General features: G+C 41.4%; 2 protein-coding genes and 1 pseudogene across 2 annotated transcripts in view; 2 read left to right on the forward strand and 1 right to left on the reverse strand.

Annotated features, from left to right (window-relative positions):
- Positions 1-23,307, reverse strand: part of LOC133529875 (serine/arginine repetitive matrix protein 2-like) — a 36,367-nt gene extending 13,060 nt beyond the window's left edge. Inside the window, exons 1-14 of the mRNA XM_061867677.1 lie at positions 21,844-23,307; positions 21,470-21,639; positions 20,749-21,129; positions 19,284-19,409; positions 18,566-18,725; positions 18,167-18,238; positions 15,170-15,843; positions 14,705-15,109; positions 14,240-14,644; positions 13,776-14,063; positions 13,428-13,715; positions 13,080-13,367; positions 12,926-13,019; positions 11,149-11,688 (exon numbers count right to left, since the gene is read on the reverse strand). Coding sequence (XP_061723661.1) covers positions 11,149-11,688; positions 12,926-13,019; positions 13,080-13,367; positions 13,428-13,715; positions 13,776-14,063; positions 14,240-14,644; positions 14,705-15,109; positions 15,170-15,843; positions 18,167-18,238; positions 18,566-18,725; positions 19,284-19,409; positions 20,749-21,129; positions 21,470-21,637 — 3,889 coding nt within the window. The 5' untranslated portion in view covers positions 21,638-21,639; positions 21,844-23,307. The remainder of the gene's footprint in view (positions 1-11,148; positions 11,689-12,925; positions 13,020-13,079; positions 13,368-13,427; positions 13,716-13,775; positions 14,064-14,239; positions 14,645-14,704; positions 15,110-15,169; positions 15,844-18,166; positions 18,239-18,565; positions 18,726-19,283; positions 19,410-20,748; positions 21,130-21,469; positions 21,640-21,843) is intronic.
- Positions 23,308-24,361: 1,054 nt separating this feature from the next.
- LOC133529876 (uncharacterized) lies at positions 24,362-25,231 on the forward strand (annotated as a pseudogene).
- Positions 25,232-25,366: 135 nt separating this feature from the next.
- LOC133529527 (uncharacterized) lies at positions 25,367-27,474 on the forward strand. The gene is made up of 2 exons (XM_061867258.1): positions 25,367-25,951; positions 26,025-27,474. The coding sequence occupies exons 1-2, from the start codon at positions 25,846-25,848 to the stop codon at positions 27,449-27,451; spliced, it is 1,533 nt and encodes a 510-aa protein (XP_061723242.1). The 5' UTR covers positions 25,367-25,845; the 3' UTR covers positions 27,452-27,474.
- Positions 27,475-27,559: the final 85 nt, after the last annotated feature.

Consider the following 27,559-nt stretch of genomic DNA (forward strand, 5'->3'; position numbering starts at 1 on the left):
AAGGCCTACGTTGGAGACGTGCTTACGTGTCCTCACTCTCTTACCTTTATGACCCTTCGTTATTAGATGAGTACTCGTACTTGCACACGTATCATGAAGTTTCGTGTACATAACATACTCCACTACGACTACGATGCTGATGCAACCTGCACGTTTTTTTTTCCTCCGATTTTGGTGCCCCCCCTAGACGTGGTGCCCTAAGCAAGTGCTTATTTTGCTTAAGGGTTAATCCGGCACTGGGTGGAGGGGATAGTAATGACGTCACAAAGATGGCGGCCGGACCTATTCTTTTTGGCGGTGTATCTCGAAAACCACTTAACCGATTTTAATCATCGAGGTGTCAAATAATAGCTTATATTATGGAAATTATTTCCTTTTCTACAAACATTTACGTGAAACCTATAGGAAAAAAAAAAATCACAAAAAACAGTTTTTTTATAAAATTATTATTTTTTATTTTGTAAAAATCTCCGTAAATATTAGCATTTCGCAAATTTTGTTTAATATAAAACATATTGCTTCATTATCAAGGAATATAATGAGCCTTAAAACATACAGATCGAGTAATAAACAATGAAGCTACACTCATTTATTTGCGCATGGGTAACGATAACTGGCTTTTACCGGTCGAAACTGTGGTGACTGTTACGATACGTATTGAATGGAATTTATAGAGTATCGGTTTTAATTACTGAAATTATAATTAAAATTATAAAAACCAGAAACAATAATGTTACCTTACTTCGACGTTTAGTCTCTTTTTTCGTCTTAATCATAAGTAGGTACATATTTCTTTTTACTTAAAAAATTTATACAGGGTGAACTTTTAACCACCAGTCATACTCTGCGCAGCGACTTTATAGGTCATACTTAACAACTTTTACTATGGGACCAATTCCGAAATCGCGAAAAAAATTTTGACTGTCCCATATAAAGGTGCGACCAACTTTACCAGACCAACACTTTTCCAAACTGAGCTACAGCTGTCCGATGAAGTTAAGTACTTAGGACTAACTCTCGACAATAAACTCAATTGGAACAACCACATCAACAAACGGATAGACAAGGCGGGAGTTGTCTTCTGGCAGTGCAGAAGGATGATTGGTAAGAGGTGGGGACTCAACCCAAAAATTACCCTCTGGCTCTATAAGACGATAATCCGCCCCTTACTCTGTTACGGTGCTCTGGTTTGGTGGCCAAGAACAAACCTAGGCAACGTACGAGACAAACTACAAAGACTTCAAAGGCTCGCATGCGCGGCCACCACTGGCTGCACGAGGTCTACCCCGACTGCAGCCATGGAGGTCATGCTAAACCTTCCACCGCTGCACCTACACATACAGCAAGAGGCCAGTCTCTCAGCGGTAAGGTTGCGAACCCTCAAGATATGGTCTAACATCACAGGAGCTCTTCACACAAAATGCCTGGAAAAGGTGTATGACGAATTTCCAGTGCTTAGGTCAGGCACGGACCGGATTCACAAACAAGCTATCTTCGATAAAAGGTACAAAATACAGTTATATGAGGACGACAATCATGAAGGACTCAATCCCCGGGAGCTGAGAATCTTCACTGATGGGTCCAAAACAGACAGCGGATCGGGCTCTGGAACCTTCTCAGAAGACCTGAACATGTCGATCACCACTCCGCTAGGAGCCCATAACTCGGTATTCCAAGCTGAATGCATGGGCATCATAAACGCGGCGGCTGCCATCACTGCAAGGAAGGTAGTAGGATCCTCCATCCGCATACTCTCCGACAGTAGAGCAGTCTTAATGGCTCTAAATAGCCATATAGTTACATCCAAACTTATACACGAATGCCACGAACGACTAATGGAGGTATGTCATAATAACAAGATCACTTAACTAGTAATTATTTAATTTAAGTTACCTTAACTTTTATAAACACGTATTTATATGTATAATTTTAAAAGAGCTTCATTTAAATATGTATTATCAAAATGTACGCGGTTTACGCACAAAAACTGAATTATTCTCTCTAAATTTAAGATGTTGTAATTATGATGTTATAGTGTTAACGGAGACATGGCTTAACAACTCTGTACTGAGCAGTGAGCTATTTGACGATAGGTATGTTGTCTACAGAAGGGATAGAGAGGAATCCAGCGTTTGCAAGGGTAAGGAGGGAGGGGGTGTGTTGGTTGCTGTTCTGAAAACACTACATTCTAAACGAATGACTCATTGGGAAAGTTAGTTTGAGGACCTATGGATTACCATCGATATTTCAAGTAACTGTACACGTCAAATGGCTCTCTGTGCAGTTTATCTTCCACCTCCCTTGCAAAGAAGTTCACTAAAATACTTTGTAGATCACTGTAATTCGATCATAGAAGAAAAAGAACATCATTTATGTATTATTGGGGACTTTAATTTGGGAAACATTAGCTGGGATCTTATACAAAAAGATGACAGTAATTACATAGTGCCAGGATTTAGCAATATCTTAATCGATTTTATGCACCTAAACAAGTTAAAACAATTCAATTTTATCTCTAATAATATGGGTCGTATTTTAGATTTAGTCATGTCTACAGTAGCGTCATGTAATGTTTCTCAAAATGTGAGTCCTCTGAGCAATATAGACCCTTTCCACCCTTCACTTGAAGTTGTTATAACGTTTGCAAGCGCACCTCGATTGTCGTACAATAATGTTAACACCAGGCCAAACTTTTACAAAGCCAAATATGACCTTATACGTGCAGATCTTAGTAATTGTCTGTGGGATGACTTATTTTCCGGCCTCACCGACGTAAACGATATGCTAAGCGCGTTCTCGGAGGTAGTCAAACAGCTGATTCGAAGACATATACCACTTGCTAAACCGAAAAACAGCCGTTTTTCCCCCCATGGTTTGATAAGAACTTAAAACGAGCGTTAAACGAGAAAAATAAGATAAGAGTTCGCTATAAAAAATACAAAAATCCTATGGATGCCTTAGAGTTAAAATTGCTTAGCAAGCGATGCGAGTGTCTGGCTACCTCTCGGTACAATGCTTATATAGGGTAAAGGCACCTATTACCGTGGTAGTTAAGGAACTTTTCAAAAGAGATCCAAAAATTAAGGGTATCAATGCTGTCTAACAGCCAGGAATATTTTTTTTCATCAGAGCATTTAATGAACTTTCCGTTTCACACGTTTTTGGATTCATTTTGGGTTATTATATGTATTAAAATATTTTTTGAAGCCAAAATGACCAAATCTTCTATTACCGTGGCAAGGGACAGGCTGTGATTCTATTATCGCGAATTGAGCTTTCATTACCGAGGGTACAATTGGCATGATTTTTCTGCATTCGTTAATAGAAATCAAACTCAAAATTCGAAACCTAATACCGAGGGTTAAAACAATAGTAACGACGTGGGTTCTGTATATTATTTTTGTGTCATTAACTTTAATAATAACACAAAAATAAAAAATAAAACTATAGGAGTATGTTTAAAAATAAGAGATATACTTATTCGAAGAGATTATAATTACACTTTGGCACAATCAAATACTATTAAATAGTTAACTTACCAAGTACCCACGAGTACCTGTATAACAAGTTATAAGTTGAATGTTTTACATGTAAAACAACAAAAATTACTATTAGTAAAGTTTTACTAAGGACGTATATGACAAATAGGCCTGCCTGTTATTAAATAAAGTAATTTTTAAATGCTATAAAGATTGATAAGAATTTGTCTTACTGACATAATTAGCTGCACAAAAAAAAACAAGTAAGTAACATTTACTCATAAGGCACAGCGTAAATTATAGTCGAAATTTTATAAGCTGGACGTTTACCACCTGAGTGAAAGTTTACCACAGTGAAATGGTAAACGTCCACCTTATAAAATTTCGACTATATATAAAAACATGAAAATTTTTAATTCTAATATTTTTGATAAGGTAATTAAGTTAGATAAAGTCTCTCACATATTATGTGTTATAATTTACCCGTTTATAATTAACAAATCACAGTACTTTTCTTATTGCTGATTCTTATAGCTAAAAAAAGCGGCCAAGTGCGAGTCGGACTCGCCCATGAAGGGTTCCTTTATGACGTATTAAAAAAAACTACTTAAACTATAGATCTCGTTCAACATTTTACCACTTTGGACACACATTTTACCACTTTGGTAGTGTCTCTCGCGCAAACTATTCACTTTAGAAAAAAATTATATTAGGAACCTAAATATTATTTTTGAAGACCTATCCATAGATACCCCACACGTATGGGTTTGACGAAAAAATTTTTTTTTTTAATTTTATGACGTATTAAAAAAAACTACTCACTAGATCTCGTTCAAAACAATTTTCGTTAGAAGTTTGCATCGTAATGTATATCATATATTTTTTTTAGATTTTTCATTCTGTTATTTTAGAAGTTACAGGGGGGGGGACACACTTTTTTTTACTTTGGGAGGTTCTCTCGCGCAAACTATTCAGTTTAGAAAAAAATGATATTAGAAACCTTAATATCATTTTTGAAGACCTATCCATAGATACCCCACATGTATGGGTATGTTGAAAAAAAATTTTTTTTTTAAATTTCATGACGTATTAAAAAAAAACTACTTACTAGATCTCGTTCAAACCAATTTTTGGTGGAAGTTTACATGGCAATGTATATCATATATTTTTTTTAGATTTTTCATTCTGTTATTTTAGAAGTTACGGGGGGGGGGACACACTTTTTTTACTTTGGGAGGTTCTCTCGCGCAAACTATTCAGTTTAGAAAAAAATGATATTAGAAACCTTAATATCATTTTTAAAGACCTATCCATAGATACCCCACATGTATGGGTATGTTGAAAAAAAAAATTTTTTTTTAATTTCATGACGTATTAAAAAAAAACTACTTACTAGATCTCGTTCAAACCAATTTTTGGTGGAAGTTTACATGGCAATGTATATCATATATTTTTTTTAGATTTTTCATTCTGTTATTTTAGAAGTTACGGGGGGGGGGGGGACACACATTTTACCACTTTGGAAGTGTCTCTCGCGCAAACTATTCATTTTAGAAAAAAATGATATTAGAAACCTCAATATCATTTTTGAAGACCTATCCATAGATACCCCACACGTATGGGTTTGATGAAAAAAGATTTTTTGAGTTTTAGTTCTAAGTATGGGGAACCCCCAAAATTTATTGTTTTTTTTCTATTTTTGTGTGAAAATCTTAATGCGGTTCATAGAATACATCCACTTACTAAGTTTGAACAGTACAGCTCTTATAGTTTCGGAAAAAAGTGGCTGTGACAGAATCGGACAGACAGACGGACATGACGAATCTATAAGGGTTCCGTTTTTTGCCATTTGGCTACGGAACCCTAAAAAATCATGCCTGAGATTTTGGACTACTGTATAAATAAATTTATATAAAAAAAAATCTAATCGGAAATGTCCGGCAGTTGGGTACCCTTCCTTGTCAGAGTAATAACTGAATCAGAAAACAGAAGAATTTAAATCTGATAATGATAACTGAAGTCTAAATTTTATCAACGAAATCTATACTTGCGGTACCCCTAAATGCGATATTTCAATACAATACCAAATAGTCACTCGGTAATAGATAACTCTTTAAGAGCCTATTACCGACCCATTCGATATTTCTCTGGGTCGGTAATAGATTTCTATACATTCTATTACCGAGGGTAATCTGATCATACCATCGGTAATAGGCTTAATTTGGAGTTTAATTAAACCTAATTCCGACCCATAAAAATAATAAAACACAGATGGTTTTTCAAATCAAATCAAACACGTATATTACAAGCTTCTTGTAAAGACAAAATCACATAACTGGCAAGTAAATTTTAGGTTTTAACTCAATATAAAAAAAAGTTGACAGATTAAGGGTTCCCATAGAAACAAGGAAATCAGTGCTGAAGTTTTTGTTAAAAATTAAGCGTTAGTTAAATACTTTCCATACCACGGAAATAGCTCTTTAATAGCGTGAATAGATCAAGATTGGAATAAATAAAAGAAATTATAAAATTGATAATTTGTACCAAAACTAAAGATTAAATAACAAAACTACCACTTTTTCTATTACCGTGGCATACCACGGAATTACTTACCACAGAAGTAATTGGCGCCTATCACCGCTGTATTTTATTTTCAATTTTAAACGTATTTCCGGGTCAAAAACTAAGTTAAAAGTAATTCAAAATCGTGTAGAAAACAATACACAACCTCTTAAAAGGCATTGCACTAGTTTATTTGCCATAACTATTACGTAAAACACTAAGTAAGATTGGAGTGCACTTACCTGTGGTGTCACGCGTCTGTATGGAACAACCGGTTCTTGCGCCGCCGTCGCACAAACTGACGAATCGCGAGTTTTTTGTTACACTCACACAAATGCACACTAATGGGCACGATAGACCAATGAATGAGCTTGTTTTGTGTATGCTTTATTTCTTATGGGATAGATCTGTTTGCTTGCAAAATGCGTATTTGTAAACACCGCGGTGTTAGACGTCGATTTTGATACCCGCGTTAATAGCCGCCGTTACCCTATCTAAGGTGGAAGATGAGCTTACTGCAAATCCTAAATTGTTTTGGTCGCATCTAAAAGCTAAACGAGGTGGGTCAAGTGCTTATCCGGCATCTATGTCTCACGGGGCAATGGCCACCACAGACAGTACCGAAATCTGCGACATGTTTGCATCCTACTTTTCCTCGGTGTACATCACTGATTCTAATGACGTCGGTTTGGAATATAATTCACCGTTACCACAATCCCTTATCAACAATAGCCAGTGCTTTTTATCTGTTGTCATAGACAAAGAAGCTCTGCTTATCAAACTGAAAAGTATGGACTGTAGCAAAGGAGCCGGACCTGACGGTATCCCACCTATCTTCATTGTTTCTTGCGCATCTCAGTTGCTTGAGCCCTTATGGCGAATTTTTAACAAATCACTTTCTTCTGGAGTCTTTCCTACAGCCTGGAAGATCGCTAAGGTTGTCCCCATTCCTAAATCAGGCGACGATAGCATAGTTTCAAATTATAGACCAATATCGATTTTATCGTGTTATGCTAAGGTCTTAGAATCCCTTGTCTACCCTCACATACAAAGACATTTCAAACCTTATTTGACTGACCATCAGCACGGATTTGTGAGTTCTAGATCAACATGTACAAACTTAGTATCCTTTACCGAGCTACTAACAAGTGCTGTGGACTCAGGTAAACAAACAGACGTTATATATACTGACTTCAGTAAAGCTTTTGATAAAGTCTCTCACTCAATACTAATGTACAAATTATCAGCATACGGTGTATCAGGCAATATGTTGCAATGGTTACAGTCTTATTTAACTGAAAGGGTTTTCTATGTAGTGGTGAATGGCTACGAATCGTCTTACCGTAATATAACATCTGGCGTACCTCAAGGCTCGCATTTAGGTCCTATACTTTTCAACTTATTTATCAATGACGTAACTGAATGCTTCCACCACTCTACGGTTTTTATGTATGCAGAAAACCTAAAGTTCGCACGCGTTATTAACACAACTGACGATATCACCTTACTTCAAAGCGATATTATAAGACTGAGTAGTTGGTGTAAGCATAACCTAATGCACATTAACATCAAAAAATGCATCCATATGAAATTCACTCGAAAACAAAATGTAACACAGTCGGACTACCATATAGACGGTTGCAACCTAATCGAAGTTGAGAACACTCGCGATCTTGGAGTTCTTTTCGACAACAAATTAACGTTTATTCCCCACATAGAAAATATTGTCAAGAGGGCATCTAAGACTTTGGGCTTTGTCATGAGAAGCACTAAATCATTTAGGCGCAGCGCAACCAAAATATTGCTATACAATAGTCTGACGAGGAGTATTTTGGAATATTGCAGCGTTGTCTGGAGGCCGCATTATGCTACCCACTCATTACGGTTAGAGCGTATTCAAAAAAGGTTCACTCGTCACTTAGCTTTTCAGGCACGTGTTATGGCTAAAAGATCAATATCCTATCAAAGGAAACTGCAATATTTCAAGATGGATTCCCTAGAAGATCGACGGACGCTCCTAGATGCAACTTTTTTGTACAAGTTAGTGAACCACAAAATAGATTGTCCACAACTGCTGACATTGTTGAACTTTCGTGCTCCATCCCGTTTCCCCCGTAATGCTATCACCCCTCTTTACGCCCCGCCTAGAAGATCAGTTTCAGGCACTAACTCTCCAATATGCAGGTTATGTAAAATTGCTAATGGTTGCTGTGACAAGGCGGATATGCACTATGACCCACTAAATAAATTTATAAAATCTGTCCGAAAATATTTTTTTAAACATAAGTAATTAGAATTTAAGTTAAAATTTTGGTACTTCTATAGTTGTTTACTTATATTTGTTTCGCATGCCGTGTTTACCTGTAAGTAATTGTGACACCACTCCTTACATGTATTAGCTTGTACGTTTTGAATGTATCGATGTCAACAATTGTTGGTGAACCTTAAATAAATAAAATAAAAAATAAAATCACCCTACAATGGATCAAGGGACACAGTGGATCCCGAGGTAACGATGCTGCGGACGAGCTTGCCAGGCAAGGATCGAATGCGGGGGCGATTGGTCCGGAACCGATTCTTCCGATACCATTTAGCAAGGTACGCTCAATGCTGCTGGCACGTACAGGGAAACTACACACAGAACACTGGCTGAACCAGACTGGATGCAGACAGGCAAAAGAAGCCATGCCTGGCATCAACGGAAAACTCACAAGGGCGCTCCTGCAACTAGGGAAGGTCCGACTGAGTATGGTAACCAGTGTCATAACAGGTCATGGACTATTTAACAAACATCTTTCCACAACAGGTGTCACAGACAGTCCCCTGTGCCGAGGTTGCATGGAGACAGAAGAAACAGCCTCTCACGTGGTGCTGGAATGCAGAGGAGTGACTCCATACAGGGCTAAACATCTCGGTTCTCCGAGAGACCTCCCCGAGGTCCTACTCAACATCAAAGGTTTGATAGGATTCCTCGAGGAGCTGGGCTGGCAGGACTAGCCCACCCCCAACATATCACGCAAAATAGGCGCAAGTCGTCGAGTTGCGGAAAAATCGCCCGAATACAATACAATACAATACAATACAATACAAGGTGCGACCAGACCGCAGCTTAAAAAACGGTCACGATACGGAATCGCAGTGACGCGTCGTATGCGTACCGTTTTTGACGCATGCTCCCCACACCGCTGTTTAAAAAACGGTGACGGTACGGAATCGCAGTGACGTGCTTCACGCGAATCTTTTTTGTTCGCAAAACAGTTGCGTCTTTTACGTCACCGGTACGGTGTCTGCCATAAGATCTCCGTGTAATATTTTTTGCGATTTTTACGCAGTTCAATTTACGGTGCGTCAGCTTATTTTAAGCAGCGGTGTGGCGAGCATGCGTCATGGACCCGGGTACGTCCTTAAACTACGTCCAAAAGAGAGGTATGGGCATTGTGAATGTCATCTCGCTTTGTGTGATAGGGCACAGCCAGTGGTTGTCATTCCAGATCCAAATTTTCTTGCGTGATTCGGCATTGGTCCCATAATAAAAGTTGTTCAGTATGACCTGTAAAGTCACTGCGCAGAGTATGGCTGGTGGTTAAAATTTCATCTTATACCTATATTCGACACAAGTAGTAAGTACTTACAGACCAACTATGATACACATTTTTCCTGTATAGTGATACATAGTGAATAAATTAATACCCGATTTAAAAAATAAAACAAAAATAACAAATAGCATGTTATTTAATTCGGTAATCACTAATCAGTCTTAAACAATGAACATCATACTTTTAGATTAGACAACAAAATGTATATTTATACTGTGTTTCGACTTGAAAGATTTTACTGCTTTAAAACATAAGACAAACCTACCAACCAAATGTATAAAAAAAAATGTTTTTTGTGATTATTATTTTCCTATTGGTTACACGTAAATGTTTGTAAAAAGGAAATAATCTCCATAATATAAGCTATTAGTTGACACCTCGATGAATACAATCGGTTAAGTGGTTTTCGAGATACACCGCCAAAAAGAATAGGTCCGGACGCCATCTTTGTGACGTCATTACTATCCCCTCCCACCATTTTTCCGCTTTACTACCGCATGTACGGTGATCAGGAGAAACGCCCGAACACTGATACCGGTTGTGGGTAAGGCCGAGCTGAGTCAATTAAATCTGGCCTCGGAGCGGCTTCGGGACTACTAATAGTAAAAGTTGTTCAGTATGACCTATAAAGTCGCTGCGCAGAGTATGACTGGTGGTTAAAAGTTCACCCTGTATAAAATTTTTAAGTAAAAAGAAATATGTACCTACCTATGAATAAGACGAAAAAAGAGACTAAACGTCGAAGTAAGGTAACATTATTGTGTCTGGTTTTTATAATTTTAATTATAATTTCAGTAATTAAAACCGATACTCTATAAATTCCATTCAATACGTATCGTAACAGTCACCACAGTTTTCGACCGGTAAAAGCCAGTTATCGTTACCCATGCGCAAATAAATGAGTGTAGCTTCATTGTTTATTACTCGATCTGTATGTTTTAAGGCTCATTATATTCCTTGATAATGAAGCAATATGTTTTATATTAAACAAAATTTGCGAAATGCTAATATTTACGGAGCTTTTTACAAAATAAAAAATAATAATTTTATAAAAAAACTGTTTTTTGTGATTATTTTTTTTCCTATAGGTTTCACGTAAATGTTTGTAGAAAAGGAAATAATCTCCATAATATAAGCTATTATTTGACACCTCGATGATTAAAATCGGTTAAGTGGTTTTCGAGATACACCGCCAAAAAGAATAGGTCCGGCCGCCATCTTTGTGACGTCATTACTATCCCCTCCACCATTTTTCCGCTTTACTACCGCATGTACGGTGATCAGGAGAACTGTCCGAACACATTGATACCGGTTGTGGGTAAGGCCGAGCCGAGTCAATTAAATCGTGTTTCTAGAGGGCTTTTGAGATTTGGCGACCGTACTACTACGAATAATCAGCAAACCAGGAAACAGAATTCTGAGGAAGATCATAAAGAAAAATCGCCGTGCAAGAGTAGGAGTACATCTATAGGGTCGCTTGTTGGAATAATAACGTAGGGAGGCAGACTGACCAATACGCAGCGGCGCCTGTATCTTGGTGACGCGCACTTTGGTCGGTCTCGGGGCCGGAGTGAGCGCCTTGCGCAGCACGGCGAGGCGCAGCGGCGTCGCAGTGCGCAGCGACGTGGCGCGCGCGCGGCCGCGGCGGGACTCGATCCACAGCGTCGCCTGTTGGAATAATAACGTAGGGAGGCAGACTGACCAATACGCAGCGGCGCCTGTATCTTGGTGACGCGCACTTTGGTCGGTCTCGGGGCCGGAGGTGAGCGCCTTGCGCAGCACGGCGAGGCGCAGCGGCGTCGCAGTGCGCAGCGACGTGGCGCGCGCGCGGCCGCGGCGGGACTCGATCCACAGCGTCGCCTGTTGGAATAATAACGTAGGGAGGCAGACTGACCAATACGCAGCGGCGCCTGTATCTTGGTGACGCGCACTTTGGTCGGTCTCGGGGCCGGAGTGAGCGCCTTGCGCAGCACGGCGAGGCGCAGCGGCGTCGCAGTGCGCAGCGACGTGGCGCGCGCGCGGCCGCGGCGGGACTCGATCCACAGCGTCGCCTGTTGGAATAATAACGTAGGTTCAAACATTAAGTAAATAGGTACTATAGTTAAAACTACACTTTAAAAACCCAAATTTTTTTTTAAAGAAACAGCGAGAGAACAATTTTACTTAATCACTAACGTCAAATCTGTTTTTTTCTCATCCACCCTCATTTGACTTTTATTATTAAAAACGGGTAAGTCAGTAAATGTTGCTAGTTGAATGAATGGAACCAGATTTGAATATTTTTTCATTAAACATGCCGCGGCCCAAGGACTATATGGGTCCTTTAAACCGTGGAAACATAAACATCTGAACTTTAACTTAAATAGAGTGAGAATGTACATAAACAAGCCTATAAACTATCACTAACGTTTAGTAACTGGGTGAATCAACTTTTTTTGTTTTGTTATCCTGACCCGTTGTCCAAGGGACAACAGTGGCACAGTTTGTTTGAAGAGACGTTGTATGCCGTTCTATTAACATGCTTGTAGGGGGCCCATTATGGACATTGGTTATAACGACCACAAAAACGCAAGTTTAATACATTTAAGTACCATAAAATCAGTATTTCAATGAACTTTTGTCCCTTGGACAACTAATCGTAACCATGGCAACGAGTGACGCTAAAAAGTTGATTCTCCCAACTAGTCTCTTAAACACACGATCCTTAAATTGTAAGGAGACTACACGCGTTACGCCGTCTGCTCCCGGGTGCTTTGCCACAATTCGTCCCAAAAGCCATTTACCTGGAGGTAAACGATCGTCTTTCACTAAGACAACCGTACCAACACTTATGTCGGGGTGATTCTGAGACCATTTGTATCGATGTTGTAACATAGTAAGGTACTCAAATTGCCAACGTCGCCACAGACTTTGTACCATACGTTGCACCTTTTGCCACCGGTTTAAATAGTCAGGTCGAGTATCCACGAAACTTTCTTCAGGGATAGTAAGCGGTGCCTCGCCTATCAAAAAATGACCGGAAGTCAAAGGGAGTTCATCAACAGTAGAACTAATCAACGTTAGAGACCTAGAGTTGACACAAGCCTCGACTTGTGTGGTCAGAGTGCAAAACTCTTCGAATGTTAAGCCAGACTCACCTACGACGCGTTTCAAATGTCCTTTTACGGACTTATATGACGGGCGTGTGTAGGCTCTGGCCGGCGGACTTGCGCGGCGCCGGAGCCGGCGCGGGCGCAGCTTGCTCCGGTGCGGCCGGTGCGGAGACACTACTAGTAATGTATATGTGACCTTGGTGGGCGTGTGTAGGCTCTGGCCGGCGGACTTGCGCGGCGCCGGAGCCGGCGCGGGCGCAGCTTGCTCCGGTGCGGCCGGTGCAGAGACACTACTAGTAATGTATATGTGACCTTGGTGGGCGTGTGTAGGCTCTGGCCGGCGGACTTGCGCGGCGCCGGAGCCGGCGCGGGCGCAGCTTGCTCCGGTGCGGCCGGTGCGGAGACACTACTAGTAATGTATATGTGACCTTGGTGGGCGTGTGTAGGCTCTGGCCGGCGGACTTGCGCGGCGCCGGAGCCGGCGCGGGCGCAGCTTGCTCCGGTGCGGCCGGTGCAGAGACACTACTAGTAATGTATATGTGACCTTGGTGGGCGTGTGTAGGCTCTGGCCGGCGGACTTGCGCGGCGCCGGAGCCGGCGCGGGCGCAGCTTGCTCCGGTGCGGCCGGTGCAGAGACACTACTAGTAATGTATATGTGACCTTGGTGGGCGTGTGTAGGCTCTGGCCGGCGGACTTGCGCGGCGCCGGAGCCGGCGCGGGCGCAGCTTGCTCCGGTGCGGCCGGTGCGGAGACACTACTAGTAATGTATATGTGACCTTGGTGGGCGTGTGTAGGCTCTGGCCGGCGGACTTGCGCGGCGCCGGAGCCGGCGCGGGCGCAGCTTGCTCCGGTGCGGCCGGTGCGGAGACACTACTAGTAATGTATATGTGACCTTGGTGGGCGTGTGTAGGCTCTGGCCGGCGGACTTGCGCGGCGCCGGAGCCGGCGCGGGCGCAGCTTGCTCCGGTGCGGCCGGTGCGGAGACACTACTAGTAATGTATATGTGACCTTGGTGGGCGTGTGTAGGCTCTGGCCGGCGGACTTGCGCGGCGCCGGAGCCGGCGCGGGCGCAGCTTGCTCCGGTGCGGCCGGTGCGGAGACACTACTAGTAATGTATATGTGACCTTGGTGGGCGTGTGTAGGCTCTGGCCGGCGGACTTGCGCGGCGCCGGAGCCGGCGCGGGCGCAGCTTGCTCCGGTGCGGCCGGTGCGGAGACACTACTAGTAATGTATATGTGACCTTGGTGGGCGTGTGTAGGCTCTGGCCGGCGGACTTGCGCGGCGCCGGAGCCGGCGCGGGCGCAGCTTGCTCCGGTGCGGCCGGTGCGGAGACACTACTAGTAATGTATATGTGACCTTGGTGGGCGTGTGTAGGCTCTGGCCGGCGGACTTGCGCGGCGCCGGAGCCGGCGCGGGCGCAGCTTGCTCCGGTGCGGCCGGTGCGGAGACACTACTAGTAATGTATATGTGACCTTGGTGGGCGTGTGTAGGCTCTGGCCGGCGGACTTGCGCGGCGCCGGAGCCGGCGCGGGCGCAGCTTGCTCCGGTGCGGCCGGTGCGGAGACACTACTAGTAATGTATATGTGACCTTGGTGGGCGTGTGTAGGCTCTGGCCGGCGGACTTGCGCGGCGCCGGAGCCGGCGCGGGCGCAGCTTGCTCCGGTGCGGCCGGTGCGGAGACACTACTAGTAATGTATATGTGACCTTGGTGGGCGTGTGTAGGCTCTGGCCGGCGGACTTGCGCGGCGCCGGAGCCGGCGCGGGCGCAGCTTGCTCCGCCGGCGGCCGGTGCGGAGACACTACTAGTAATGTATATGTGACCTTGGTGGGCGTGTGTAGGCTCTGGCCGGCGGAATTGCGCGGCGCCGGAGCCGGCGCGGGCGCAGCTTGCTCCGGTGCGGCCGGTGCGGAGACACTACTAGTAATGTATATGTGACCTTGGTGGGCGTGTGTAGGCTCTGGCCGGCGGACTTGCGCGGCGCCGGAGCCGGCGCGGGCGCAGCTTGCTCCGGTGCGGCCGGTGCGGAGACACTACTAGTAATGTATATGTGACCTTGGTGGGCGTGTGTAGGCTCTGGCCGGCGGACTTGCGCGGCGCCGGAGCCGGCGCGGGCGCAGCTTGCTCCGCCGGCGGCCGGTGCGGAGACACTACTAGTAATGTATATGTGACCTTGGTGGGCGTGTGTAGGCTCTGGCCGGCGGACTTGCGCGGCGCCGGAGCCGGCGCGGGCGCAGCTTGCTCCGGTGCGGCCGGTGCGGAGACACTACTAGTAATGTATATGTGACCTTGGTGGGCGTGTGTAGGCTCTGGCCGGCGGACTTGCGCGGCGCCGGAGCCGGCGCGGGCGCAGCTTGCTCCGGTGCGGCCGGTGCGGAGACACTACTAGTAATGTATATGTGACCTTGGTGGGCGTGTGTAGGCTCTGGCCGGCGGACTTGCGCGGCGCCGGAGCCGGCGCGGGCGCAGCTTGCTCCGGTGCGGCCGGTGCGGAGACACTACTAGTAATGTATATGTGACCTTGGTGGGCGTGTGTAGGCTCTGGCCGGCGGACTTGCGCGGCGCCGGAGCCGGCGCGGGCGCAGCTTGCTCCGGTGCGGCCGGTGCGGAGACACTACTAGTAATGTATATGTGACCTTGGTGGGCGTGTGTAGGCTCTGGCCGGCGGACTTGCGCGGCGCCGGAGCCGGCGCGGGCGCAGCTTGCTCCGCCGGCGGCCGGTGCGGAGACACTACTAGTAATGTATATGTGACCTTGGTGGGCGTGTGTAGGCTCTGGCCGGCGGACTTGCGCGGCGCCGGAGCCGGCGCGGGCGCAGCTTGCTCCGCCGGCGGCCGGTGCGGAGACACTACTAGTAATGTATATGTGACCTTGGTGGGCGTGTGTAGGCTCTGGCCGGCGGACTTGCGCGGCGCCGGAGCCGGCGCGGGCGCAGCTTGCTCCGCCGGCGGCCGGTGCGGAGACACTACTAGTAATGTATATGTGACCTTGGTGGGCGTGTGTAGGCTCTGGCCGGCGGACTTGCGCGGCGCCGGAGCCAGGCGCGGGCGCAGCTTGCTCCGCCGGCGGCCGGTGCGGCCGGTGCGGAGACACCACCAGGCGTGGACTCGTACCCTCTAAACATGGACAAGAACAAACCATATTTTTTATAACACTAAGATTTCTTAACCTCAATATTCACACACAAAAATCTCTCAATAGCAAAAATATTGAAGATGAAACCATTACAACGACAATCAACAGAAAGAACACATGGGCATGAGAAATAATCAATACTAAAATAAACACCTTTTAATAAAATATGTACAGTCAATTCAATAATTTAGCTAATCTTTCACACATCATCAAACACGTACCCCCTTATTCATAAACGTCTACTAAAGTTACGTTGCCGCTAATAATCGTTTGTCCCTTTCCATCATACCAATACGTTCGAAAGGGACAAACGATTATTAGCGGCATCGTAACTTTAGTAGACGTTTATGAATAAGGGGGTTAAATGCCACTACTACAACCTTCCTTATAAAAGCTTTCATTCCCATCTGGAATCATCACTCAATCACCAACATACACCACACTCGAGGAGACACTTTGCAGGCATGTCAGTTAGTAACGTTTGCAAATACATCAATAAATTTTCGAGTTGTCAGAATAATGTATTTGTACCTACTTAATTAAATTCAAATAAAAAAAAATGTTTCAGACTTCTTGCCCATTCATAATTACAAAAAATAATAACAAATTCAAATAAAAATAAAAATCATGTCAACGACTAAAAATAAAAATAAAGAAAAAATAAAATACAATAAAATTAAACACTGTCAAAAACAAGAAAATTTTAAAGAAATACATAAAGTAATAGATTAAAATTACAATACATAAAATTACAATTACTATGTCTGACTACACAATTACACACTTTATATTGTACACTGCCTCAGAACCGATAAGTAGAACGTCATTCCAGTGCCTCCAAAATGTATCAGACGGATTTCCAGACTTAACATGTATTTGTAACCTGGTATTTAATTTAATTTTTAATTTATTTATTTAAGAAACAAACAGTCTTTTATAGTTATATATAGCACAGGAACTTTTCTTAAAACTAGACTTATAGTTTCCTTAATGAAAATATTTTAACATCATGCTTATTAAGTAGTTTCTACATAGTAAAACAGAGCTATTTGTGCGTGCAAAAACAAAAAACAAACAAAAGAAAAGAAAAATTATGAGAATAAAAACATAAGAGCATTATAACAACCATATTATATTAATCATAATGACGCATGATTTTAATTTGTCATACCTCTCGCGTCGATTGATGGTCCGTGACAATTAATTTTTATATGGAGTAGTTGTCACATAATTGTATGTTGTGACGATTACACAAAAAACAGTGCGATGTAACTACCCGCCGCCGGCACTCCGTTGAGAGCCGCCGGAGCGGCGGGTCGGGTGCAGCGTATATGGGTACCAATTACTGTGTTTTATTTCCCCACCCAGCACACAACGGAGCCTATACGTCACATATGTATTTTTTAGAGTTTTAGCAAATTAATTTACTTGGCATGTAAATAAAAATACGGTAAAAACATATTACCTATTTTTCTTTGAAATTAAACCTAACCAAAAAAAAATTGTAGGAATTGTCATAGGAGTCATTCCCATTCATTTCATTTCTTTTTTTTTCATTTAGGAATTCTTCTGCCTCGCGTTGTCCCGGCATTTTGCCACGACTCATGGGAGCCTGGGGTCTGCTTGACAACTGATCCCAAGATTTGGCGTAGGTACTAGTTTTTACGAAAGCGACTGCCATCTGCCCCTCCAACCCAGAGGGTAAACTAGGCCTTGTTGGGATTAGTCCGGTTTCCTCACTATGTTTTCCTTCACCAAAAAGCGACTAGTAAATATCAAATGATATTTCGTACATAAGTTCCGAAAAACTTGGTACGAGCCGGGGTTTGTTGATCTCGCGACCTCTGGATTGCAAATCGCACGCTCTTACCGCTAGGCCACCAGCGCTTTATTTAGGAATTGGAAAAATTAAAATCATGCGTCATTATGATTAAATACCAGTACCCCTAGTGTAACTAAATTCGATTTTGAAACGTGACGTACGCGTTTGCGTTTAGTCTCATTTTGTATGGGTTTTTGAACAGCGCGCCAAGCGGGACGTTTTGGAAAGTCAAAAATCTCATACAAAATGACACTTAACGTAAACGCGTTCGTTACGTTATAATGTCAATCAAAGTTACACTAGGGGTACAGGTTACAAATACTAAGTACCTTTTCTGGCAACTCGATTTTTTTTTTATTTATTTGCAATTATTATTAACTGACGTGCCCGCAAAATGCCTCCTCGAGTGTGGTGTAGGATCATCAAGTATAATTGTAGTAATATACCATAAAAGTTCAAATCTTTATAAAAACCAAACTCACCATTCTGGTTATCAGTATTTCTCCTCTGAGGTTGAACAATCGCCACTTGCTTCCCGCCTGCACCTGAGCTTGCTGTACAATTTACAATATAAACATTAAACACAACTAATTTGTTGTTATTATATCAAGTTTTCTCAAACACTTAGCTTAACCATATACCTCTTTTAAGCTATATATTTCAGAAGCAGTCTCTTAGTGTCTGTCATTATTCTGTGTGTTTTCCCAAACTCTTTTCAAACATTGAGAAACTCTGTTTTAAAGTCGTCAATCAGTCACTTATCAGTCGATCTGGTGTCATTTTTTCTAAAAAGTCTAAGTACATAACTAATTGAGATCAAAATGCAGACACACGTGATAATTTATAAATTAGATGGTGATGAATGAAGTTAGAGTACATACCAGGCATGGAGGCGCGATGTCGCAGTTCGAGAGCCAACTGCACGTCGCGGTCGGGCGGGCGCGGCGGCGCCGCCAGCGTGCCGCGGCGCGGCGCCCGCGGCGGCGGCGGCGGCGCCGGCGCCAGCGCTGCGCCCACACACATACATTTTGTAATACCAACCGACGAGGGTTAGGGTCGGCAACCATTGGGCCCATATCAAATAATACCAAGATTTAAGCACAGTACAGAGATTAGCGTGCCTAATGATGACGGGGGCCAAGAGAACGACCACGACACACAATGGAGGTAATGCTAGATTTGAAGCCAATCTGGATTGAGGTAGAGAAAAGAGCCACGGAACAGTGGTATAGAATGAAAGGATGTAACGAATGGAGAGGAAGCTGAGTGGACAAGAGACACGCGCTGATATCTATATCAGAGGCACTATCAAGATTTAAGATGTTGATGGCCAGTAACGACCTTATAAAAAGGCAGGAAATATTCGGTAAGAAGTACAGGGTACATAAAGGAGAGAGAGACAACTGGAGAGTGGAAGTCAGACACCTAACGACAACCTGCTTCACAGAGCGGGCAATGTGATCCATAAACTGGAAGAAAAAATATTTATTTATTGGTACTAATTATACTATATAAATGGTACCCAAGAGAGGGAGAGAGAGGAGCAAAGAGACCTCTAATGAGATGGGATGATGACATTGCGCAGGTAGCTGGCCGTACCTGGAGCAGAGTGGCAATAGATCGGAGAGAGTGGAGAAGGTTGGAGGAGGCCTTTGCCGAAGGGCAAGCAGGCAAAGAATACAAAAGATGGGAGATAATAGAGAGATAGTAGTACTGTTCTTTGTCCTGTAAATAAAGGCTATTTTATTATTTTTATTTTTACTAATTACACACTGTCAACATTGGTTGAAAATTACAATTATGATCAAAAGAACTGGGTAGATATGCTAGCGTGTTCCATGCAGAGGTATGTGCAATAGCGCACTGTACACATATAATTAAAGAGAGTGTGCAGCAAGAGGGTGCTGTTGTAATATATACCGATAGCCAGGCAGCACTGAAGGCATTGAAGAAAATATCAGTCACCTTCACTCTCATGAGAGAATGTAGAGAGGAGCTAAACTCGATAGGCTCAATAGGGAAGTGTCATGGTGGCACGGGTTCACCAGGGAGTAACAGGAAATGAGAAAGCAGACAAGCTGGTGAGGATAGGGGCAGAGATGGAATATATGGGTCCAAACCGGCTCTGCCTATATTATAGAGAAGGTAAAAGAAATGGAAGCACAGAGATATTGGAAAGAAGAGACTAGTTGCAGACAGTAGAAGATGATGATCAAGGGTATAGATCACAGGAGAACCAGGTATCTTTTCAAACAGGGCCAGATTTAGGGGAGGGCAACCCAATTTAAAAAAGGACCTTTACAATCTTGTAGACCTCTATTTACAAAACTTAAATTGCTGACCTTAACTAGTATGTATGTTTTAGAAACGGCATTTTTGTTAAGTCTAACCCTAACTTATTTACAAAACTCATTGCAAATCCAAGGTTACGCTCCAGAGATCCTACAAAATTGATAGGACCAATGTGTAAAAGTGCATTATTTAAAAATAACTGTCTGTCGCATAATGTCAATTAAAGTATTCAATAATTTACGATTACATATTAAGGAAATTTCTGACATAAAAAGATTCAAAGGGACATTGTATAACTGGCTATTAAACAATAATTTTTACAATATTAAAGAATATTTTGACTTCCACACTAGCTAATGACATTTTCATTTTCTTCATTATTATTTTTATTTTATCATTTTATTTGTTATCACTGTTGTTGACTGATAAAGAAAAAATGCATGAAATGTAAATAGATTTTTAAGATGTAATTGTACATATTTTGCATGCTATAATAAGCAAGTTTCAAGTTTCAGAGCGTTTCGAAAGAATCCAGAGGGTGTCGGGAAAACATGGCGGGACGGTATCACATGATTCGCCATCTTGTGTGTATCTGATTGATTGACATCTCAATTTGGAATTCCAAGGGTTTCAGGGCATGGACATGGGCAATTCATTCAAACACACCAAATTCATCACCACACCAACATGAGGAAAATACTAACAATAAAACAACATACAAAATCAAACAAAATGAATGTTATAAAACATTTAAAGTCATCATTTAAAAGGCAATTCTACCAGCCAAAGAAAATAGCTCAAAAATTGCACCAAGTGCTTTGCCGCTCTTGTGGATAAAATTTTCATTCGTTTTTGAACAACTAAGAGAGTGTAGTGAAATTTTTGATTGATACGACCATGGAAAAATGAGCCTTAAGTGAGGAATTGACTGTGAAACAATGGATAAAAAACAGTTGCTCATGCAACCAGTGTAAATAGTATTAAACATGTTACCTGACTGTGTCCTGTTCCGTTTCGGTGCTTGAGGAGTGTCATACTCCCAGCGCAGTTTGCGGCCACATATGTCTAATTCATCTCCATGTTGGAGGGCGCACACACTCACTGGTGCACCATTCACTTGTGTAGTTCCCGATCCAACGTTCCGCACCACAGTCTGTCATACAACAAGTTTAATATACATTTAAAAACGAGAGGTAGGTCTGAAAACAACAGGAAAAGTGCAATATTGTATAATAACATAATATTTGTAAATATGATCAAATAATCATTAAAAGCCTATTTTTTGCCCTATCAATATATCTCGGCTAAGTCACCAATGTCTCCATCCCTCAAGTAAAAATGTCTGTAGAAAGGGATCTTTGTGCAGGCGTCTGGCAACTATATGCTATTAGAACTCATAATATTAACAATTAAAAATCGCTTTACTTAAACTAATCAAATTATGAATAAACACAAATAATATTCCATAAGACTATCCAATCAGCAGTACGAACCTGATTAGCATGCACTGTGACGGTGGCGTGGTGCGGGCTGACCTCGGGCAGCAGCACGCGGATGTCGCAGGCGGTGCTGCGCCCCAGCGTGCACATCCCCGAGCCCAGCACGAAGCTCTTGGTCTTGGCGCGCCCCGCGCGGTCCAGCACCACCAGCCGTCCCGCCATGTCTGCGGCACACAATCAAAACTTAACTTTGTTGTCACTAACGAGGTTATCGCTATCGCTGATTCGTACACCGTTTGAATGAATTATATCAAGAGAGACGTAAAGCACCAAAATATATCAAAATTTAAAGGAAACACTGTAATGTTATCGTAAACACACTTTTTTTATTAAGGCAAGCCGGTAGCATTATGTATATTATTACTCACTCGTGTCAAGTTTTCTGAGCCGGTTTACGCGATAAACATAGCATAATCTTCAAAAAGAATCTAAGCGAATTGTCTTAGTACACCACACGATAAAAAATCAGTTTAAACAGAATTATAAATTAAGAATAATATCCGATTTTGGTCATTATTTTTCAACGGACAAAAAATGATGCCAGTAATGGCGTCCCATGTCCCAAACTTCGTGTCCGAAAGCGCGGGGAATGTAAACTACCACAGAGTGTAAAAAAAACATACATTCGAACATTTCAAGTAGATCAAAGAGTAAAGTAAGAGTATATAGGAAAAGAGAGCCCTCTTAAAGCATATTAAGGAAACTAATTTTGTCTAATTTGCATCCGAAACTAGCTATGTATGTTAGTCCAAAGAATATAATACTCACTCGAAGAACGATAACTCCGTACAAAAAAATGTCCCTTTCAAAAGTTCGTTTATACTAGTGGCGCTCTCTTTGTATCTCAGTACTAAAATTGACAACCGGTGTAGCCTGGCGGGTTTTGGTAGGTAGTGATCCAGTTCTAGCTAGTGGTTATGGGTTCGAATCCCGGCGACGGAATTTCTTTTTGTATTTTTTCATTTTTGTTTTTGTTGGGATGAGGTTTTTAAATTAGCATTTCGCAAATAAAAAAATATTATGTTACATATTTTGTCCTAAGAGATAATGTTATCTATATTTTGAAGTTTATTCAATATAAAAGGTAACAAAACAGTTTAATATCAAGTTATACATATTTTGGACCCGGGTATGTCCTTAAACTACGTCCAGAAGAGAGGTATGGGCATTGTGAATGTCATCTCGCTCTGTGTGGTAGGGCACAGCACAGCGGATGTCATTCCAGATCTAGAGCAGAGCCCAACTGGGGAAGTACCTCCACCTTACAGAAAATCGCAGCCAAATAACACTAGACCCTACTCATAGTGTTGTGTTCCTGCCGGTGAGTAAGGTTGCCAGAGCTCAACGAGGGTGGGAGCCCCCTCCATAAGGTCCATCCATAATGGCCGGATGACATGGTCAAGGCAACTGCAAAAATCAACTCAACGAGGGGTGGGAGGGGGTTAGGGTCGGCAACGCGCATGTAACTCCTCTGGAGTTTCAGGCGTACATAGGCTACGGATACTGCTTACCATCAGGCAGGCCGTAAGCTTGTTTGCCACTGACGTAGTATATTTTATTCCTATATATTAGGATCAAAAGAGCTTAATTCGTTCGAAAAACATACAATAGGCAAGATAAAAGTCATTTTCTATACAAATTTATGTATCGGACGGGGCTTGTTAAACTAACTGTGACACTTCCATATAATATCTACATACATATATGAATTTTATTCAATGAGACCACAGGTCGGTAATTTTGGTTCATTATTGTTATGGCTACCAAATAGTTAACCTATCCTGTGCGTGTGATTATTATCATTGGATTTTTTTAGTGTTATTTAGGTTTAGGTCGCCTATTTACTAGCGCATGTTTTGATTCCCAGATTACCTTCATAACAATAAATAGAAGATTAAAATCTTCATGATAATTTTTTTTTTATATATATATACATATACTATTTATTGCATTTAATATAGCTTTTCATATATCTAAAACATGATCTTTGGCACTGTGACGTTTATACAATAAATGTGGTTTTGCGAGCTACCTACAAGTCGACACTCCGTTGGGGTGTGTCATGGCGGGCAGGTGGCTAGGCAAGCACACGATCACAATTGATTGTAATTTATTTACCACCTTGTTATACAACGGAGTTAAGACGTCACAGGCACATCTGATTTTACTCCACAATTGCAATTAGTGTAAATTGTAATCATATCACATATATCAGGCCAAAAAATTAAAAATACATGAATATATGACAGACAAAGATGTTTATTACATCTATCCGATTGTCGGCCACTTTCTGCTCCACAGCTCAGTGCAGCGGTCTTGTTGATGGTCACCGGGAAACTAAAACTAGTTGGAATTATGCGGCGGATCCGTGCCTTTTGATTTTGAGCCTTTCCAAGAGATGATATGACGGCCAAGGATTATTTTCTCACGTTCACCCTCTAAAATAAAACAGTCACATTTTAAACAATACTATAACCTATGTCCCTAATTACTAACTTTGCTAATAGCTACCAGAGTTCTAAATTGCCAGCTAAAACAATGTTAAATTTTACATCTATGATGAATTTTGATTGTAATTCGTCCGTGGGAGTTAAAAGGGTGGTAAGATTAAATTTATGTATTTGAATTTGGCAATAGTACACTTATTTTATTTATAGATTAAAATATTTCTTAACTTGAAATAATTGTTGTTTCTTAGTTTAGTACACTGGATTAAACTTTAACCGAATCTGAGCGGAGATACTGTGCGGTAGATTTTTAAGTTTAAAAATTAATCAATAAATCTATTTCAAGAACATAAATCGTTATTTAATAATTTTATATGAAAACTGATAGTTTTGAAAATGATAATAGTTTTGTTGAATTTGATAGCATTGACATTGTTATATTAAAGGTAATGACTTTGCGTCTCATAATTTTTTGATTTTATCTGATTCTATGAGTGCTCTTCAAGCTCTTTCATTAAAACAAATTGGAGCAAATGTTAATTATTTAATTTATGAGTTACGAAAGCTATTTGATGATCTCTTTAAATGTAATATCAATGTAGAGTTCTGTTGGGTTCCTGGTCATTCAGGTGTTCTGGGCAATGAGATCGTTGACTCTCTTGCAAAACATACAGTGAATACTGTAGTTTGTAGTTTTAAAGTTCCTCGTTCGGATTTATTCAAATCTGTAACAGATATCATGCTAAAGCGTTATGTTTCTTTAATTAGTTCCAGAAATATCAAAGGGAAATGGCTGGCTGAGATTCAGCCTGACCCTTCTACTTCTTCCTGGTTTGAAAAAGGAAGTGTATACTCAGGCAGAGAATTTATTAAAAGTTTGTGCAGACTGCGTCTTGGCCATTGCCATTTCCCAGCTCATCTTTTTAGGTTAAAAATGTCGAGTAATTCTGTTTGTAACTTTTGTGCCGCTAATAATTGTGATTTAGACCATTTTTTTTTTGCCCCTATTTTAATTTACAAAGACTGTTGTTTATCTGTACTTGTAGCGATATATTAAAAGCTGATAAAATTCCAACGTCCGTATAGGAACTGTTACGACATCTTGAATTGTATAAGACTATTTTTGATTTTGTTAAACATACTTTCGGTCTCTTATAGATAACTGACTCCTTTGTTTTGTGTTATGCATAGTTTTAAGTTGTTTATGTATTTCTAAGTAGTTAAGGAAATGTTTGTATTGATGTATTTATGTTTGAGCTGATAGCCGTATTGCCAATGCTCCAAATAAAAAAAATAAAAAACATTGACATTGCAGACTTTTGTCTATGTTCTAACCGGCCAGACCCAAGTGCAAGGGTTTATGGAGGGTATATGTGCCTCTGACCTCCATAGATTTTATGAACATAGACAAACTGAAATAGGTAATAATTTATATAAAATAATAATATACATATGGTAGTGACATAAATCAAAATATTTGATAAAAATGATTTTATTTGTTCCCAAAGTTGAATAGACAAAGTCAGATAGAAGCAATGTTGCTGTAGCAAAATATTTTTATATTAATAACTGGTATCTATTTTCCAGGCGTCAGACCACACATGCGCAATTATGAAGCGTCATGTCCAAAGAATATAATACTCACGTCATGTCTTTCTAAGGAAGTCGATAGGTCTTGGTCTAGTACGTCTACTTAAACGTATTCTTCTAAACGTCAGCCCTTTTGATTTGATTCATAGAATTTTTATGTCAAGTCAAATCTAAATAATATTATTAGAACGTAGTGATTATATGCTCTTTGAATATTATAAAGAATATCTTGCTCGTATTCGGTATTCGTAATATTTAAGTTGATGTAAATACGAACAGTTGTATAGAGTTTACTAAGATTTCTATTCTTATTTAGTTTGCTATCTATAGAAAATGGATGTAAATGCACAAAACCAAAGCTACTGGTTATTATTCAGAGAGGACCAGAGCAACGTTATATTTAGTAGCAACAACTTTACTATCCAAAACCCTACACAAAGTAAGTACTAGTTCAAACAATTCCTTTTTTATGGGACTTCCATGTTGTCTTGATTTTTGATGTTTGATTTTAGTAACTGGACAAGAGGCAAGGTACATAGTGAGCACGGGTGATAACAACAGACAATATATACAAATTAACGAAGTACCTACAGTACCAGCTCCACAACAGTTGCCCGAGCCCAGTGAAGAGCCAGAAGCTGACAAACAAAAGGTGGAAGACAACTTCTGGGATAGGAATAAGATCATACTTCTACTCACACTGTGTCTAGAGAACAAGCTAAGTAGCACCAGCGGCACCAAGGAGAGGGCCCTGTGGGAGAACATTGCTGCTACCATCGGCACCACTGCCCAGGAGTGCAACAAAAAGTACAGGAACCTAAGGAGAACCTACATAAGGCTATTGAAGGAGAAAAAGATGGGTAGGCACATTAAATGGGTCCATTTCAACCTCTGTGACGAGATTTACAAGGAATACAAGAGCCCTTCATTATTAGAGCCCTGGGAGGACTTAAAAATAAGGAGGCTGCTGAGCCTATACATAGAGAATCTACACAGGTTTCGGAATCCAGATATTCTTCAGAAAGATATCTGGAAAGAAATAGCCCTCCAAATAGGTTCCACAGAGTATAGCTGCTACCATAAATTTAAAAACTTAAAAAGGACCTACTTGACCTGGCTAGAACGGAGCAGAGAAAAAATTGGAAAATTTGTCAAGAAGTGGCCTTACCAGCACTTCTTTGAAAGAATCTTTTACAATTACAATCCTATTCTCAAACCCTGGGATAGATTTAAAACAAAACAGCTTTTGGATGCCTATGCTCAATATAGTCACAAGTTTCAAAATCCTAAATTTCAAAAAAAGGAACTGTGGAAAGAGATATCCACAATGGTCGGGGAGAGTCCAATAGATTGCGACAGGAAGTTTAGAAACTTAAAGCACACATATGTAAAATTGAAAAGCAAAATGGAAACCAGCAGACACACTACTAAGTGGCGCTACTTTAAAGATTTTGAGGCATTATTCAGTAGTTTCAGCTCCGAACCCAACAGATCCACTGACACAGATCAACATGACTACATCTCACAGCTTCTGCAGTTCTATGTAGACCATAAAGTTAAATTTAGAGATCCACTTACAAAGAAAAAGAATCTTTGGAAGTTAATTAGTCCCAAGTTAGGTATGTCTCCTGAGGAGTGTGACAGAAAGTTCCGTAATCTTAAGCAGACTTATATCCGTCTGGCTGAGCGCAAGGTACCAGGACAGCAAATCAAATGGCCTTACTTTTCATACTTTGAGCAGATATATGGTAATACAGGCATCCCTCAGTTGGAGAATAGAGAAGAGGATGCAGTGGAGATCTCAAGGACAGCCAAAGATGTTCAAGAAAGAAAGGAGAATGACAGAAAGTTTGAAAGGCTGCTTGTACTAGTAGAGGAGTCAAATTATATACAGAGGGAGAGAAACAGAATCCTGCAAGCTCTTATCAGTCAAAAATGAAATATATTTTTGCTTTTAAATAATTTCAATCTTACTCATTTTGTAAGTTTCCAACCCTTTGAACGGCACGCTTATCATCCACTGCGCGTCATCGTGAAACTTGGCGGG

This window comes from Cydia pomonella, chromosome 21 (genome assembly GCF_033807575.1).
Source record: "Cydia pomonella isolate Wapato2018A chromosome 21, ilCydPomo1, whole genome shotgun sequence".
NCBI lineage: Eukaryota > Metazoa > Arthropoda > Insecta > Lepidoptera > Tortricidae > Cydia > Cydia pomonella.

Coding starts and splice junctions, on each gene's coding strand:
- LOC133529527 (XM_061867258.1), top strand. CDS start 25,846: ATGGATGTAAATGCACAAAACCAAAGCTACTGGTTATTATTCAGAGAG. Junction 25,952..26,024: donor TATCCAAAACCCTACACAAA/GTAAGTACTAGT, acceptor GTTTGATTTTAG/TAACTGGACAAGAGGCAAGG.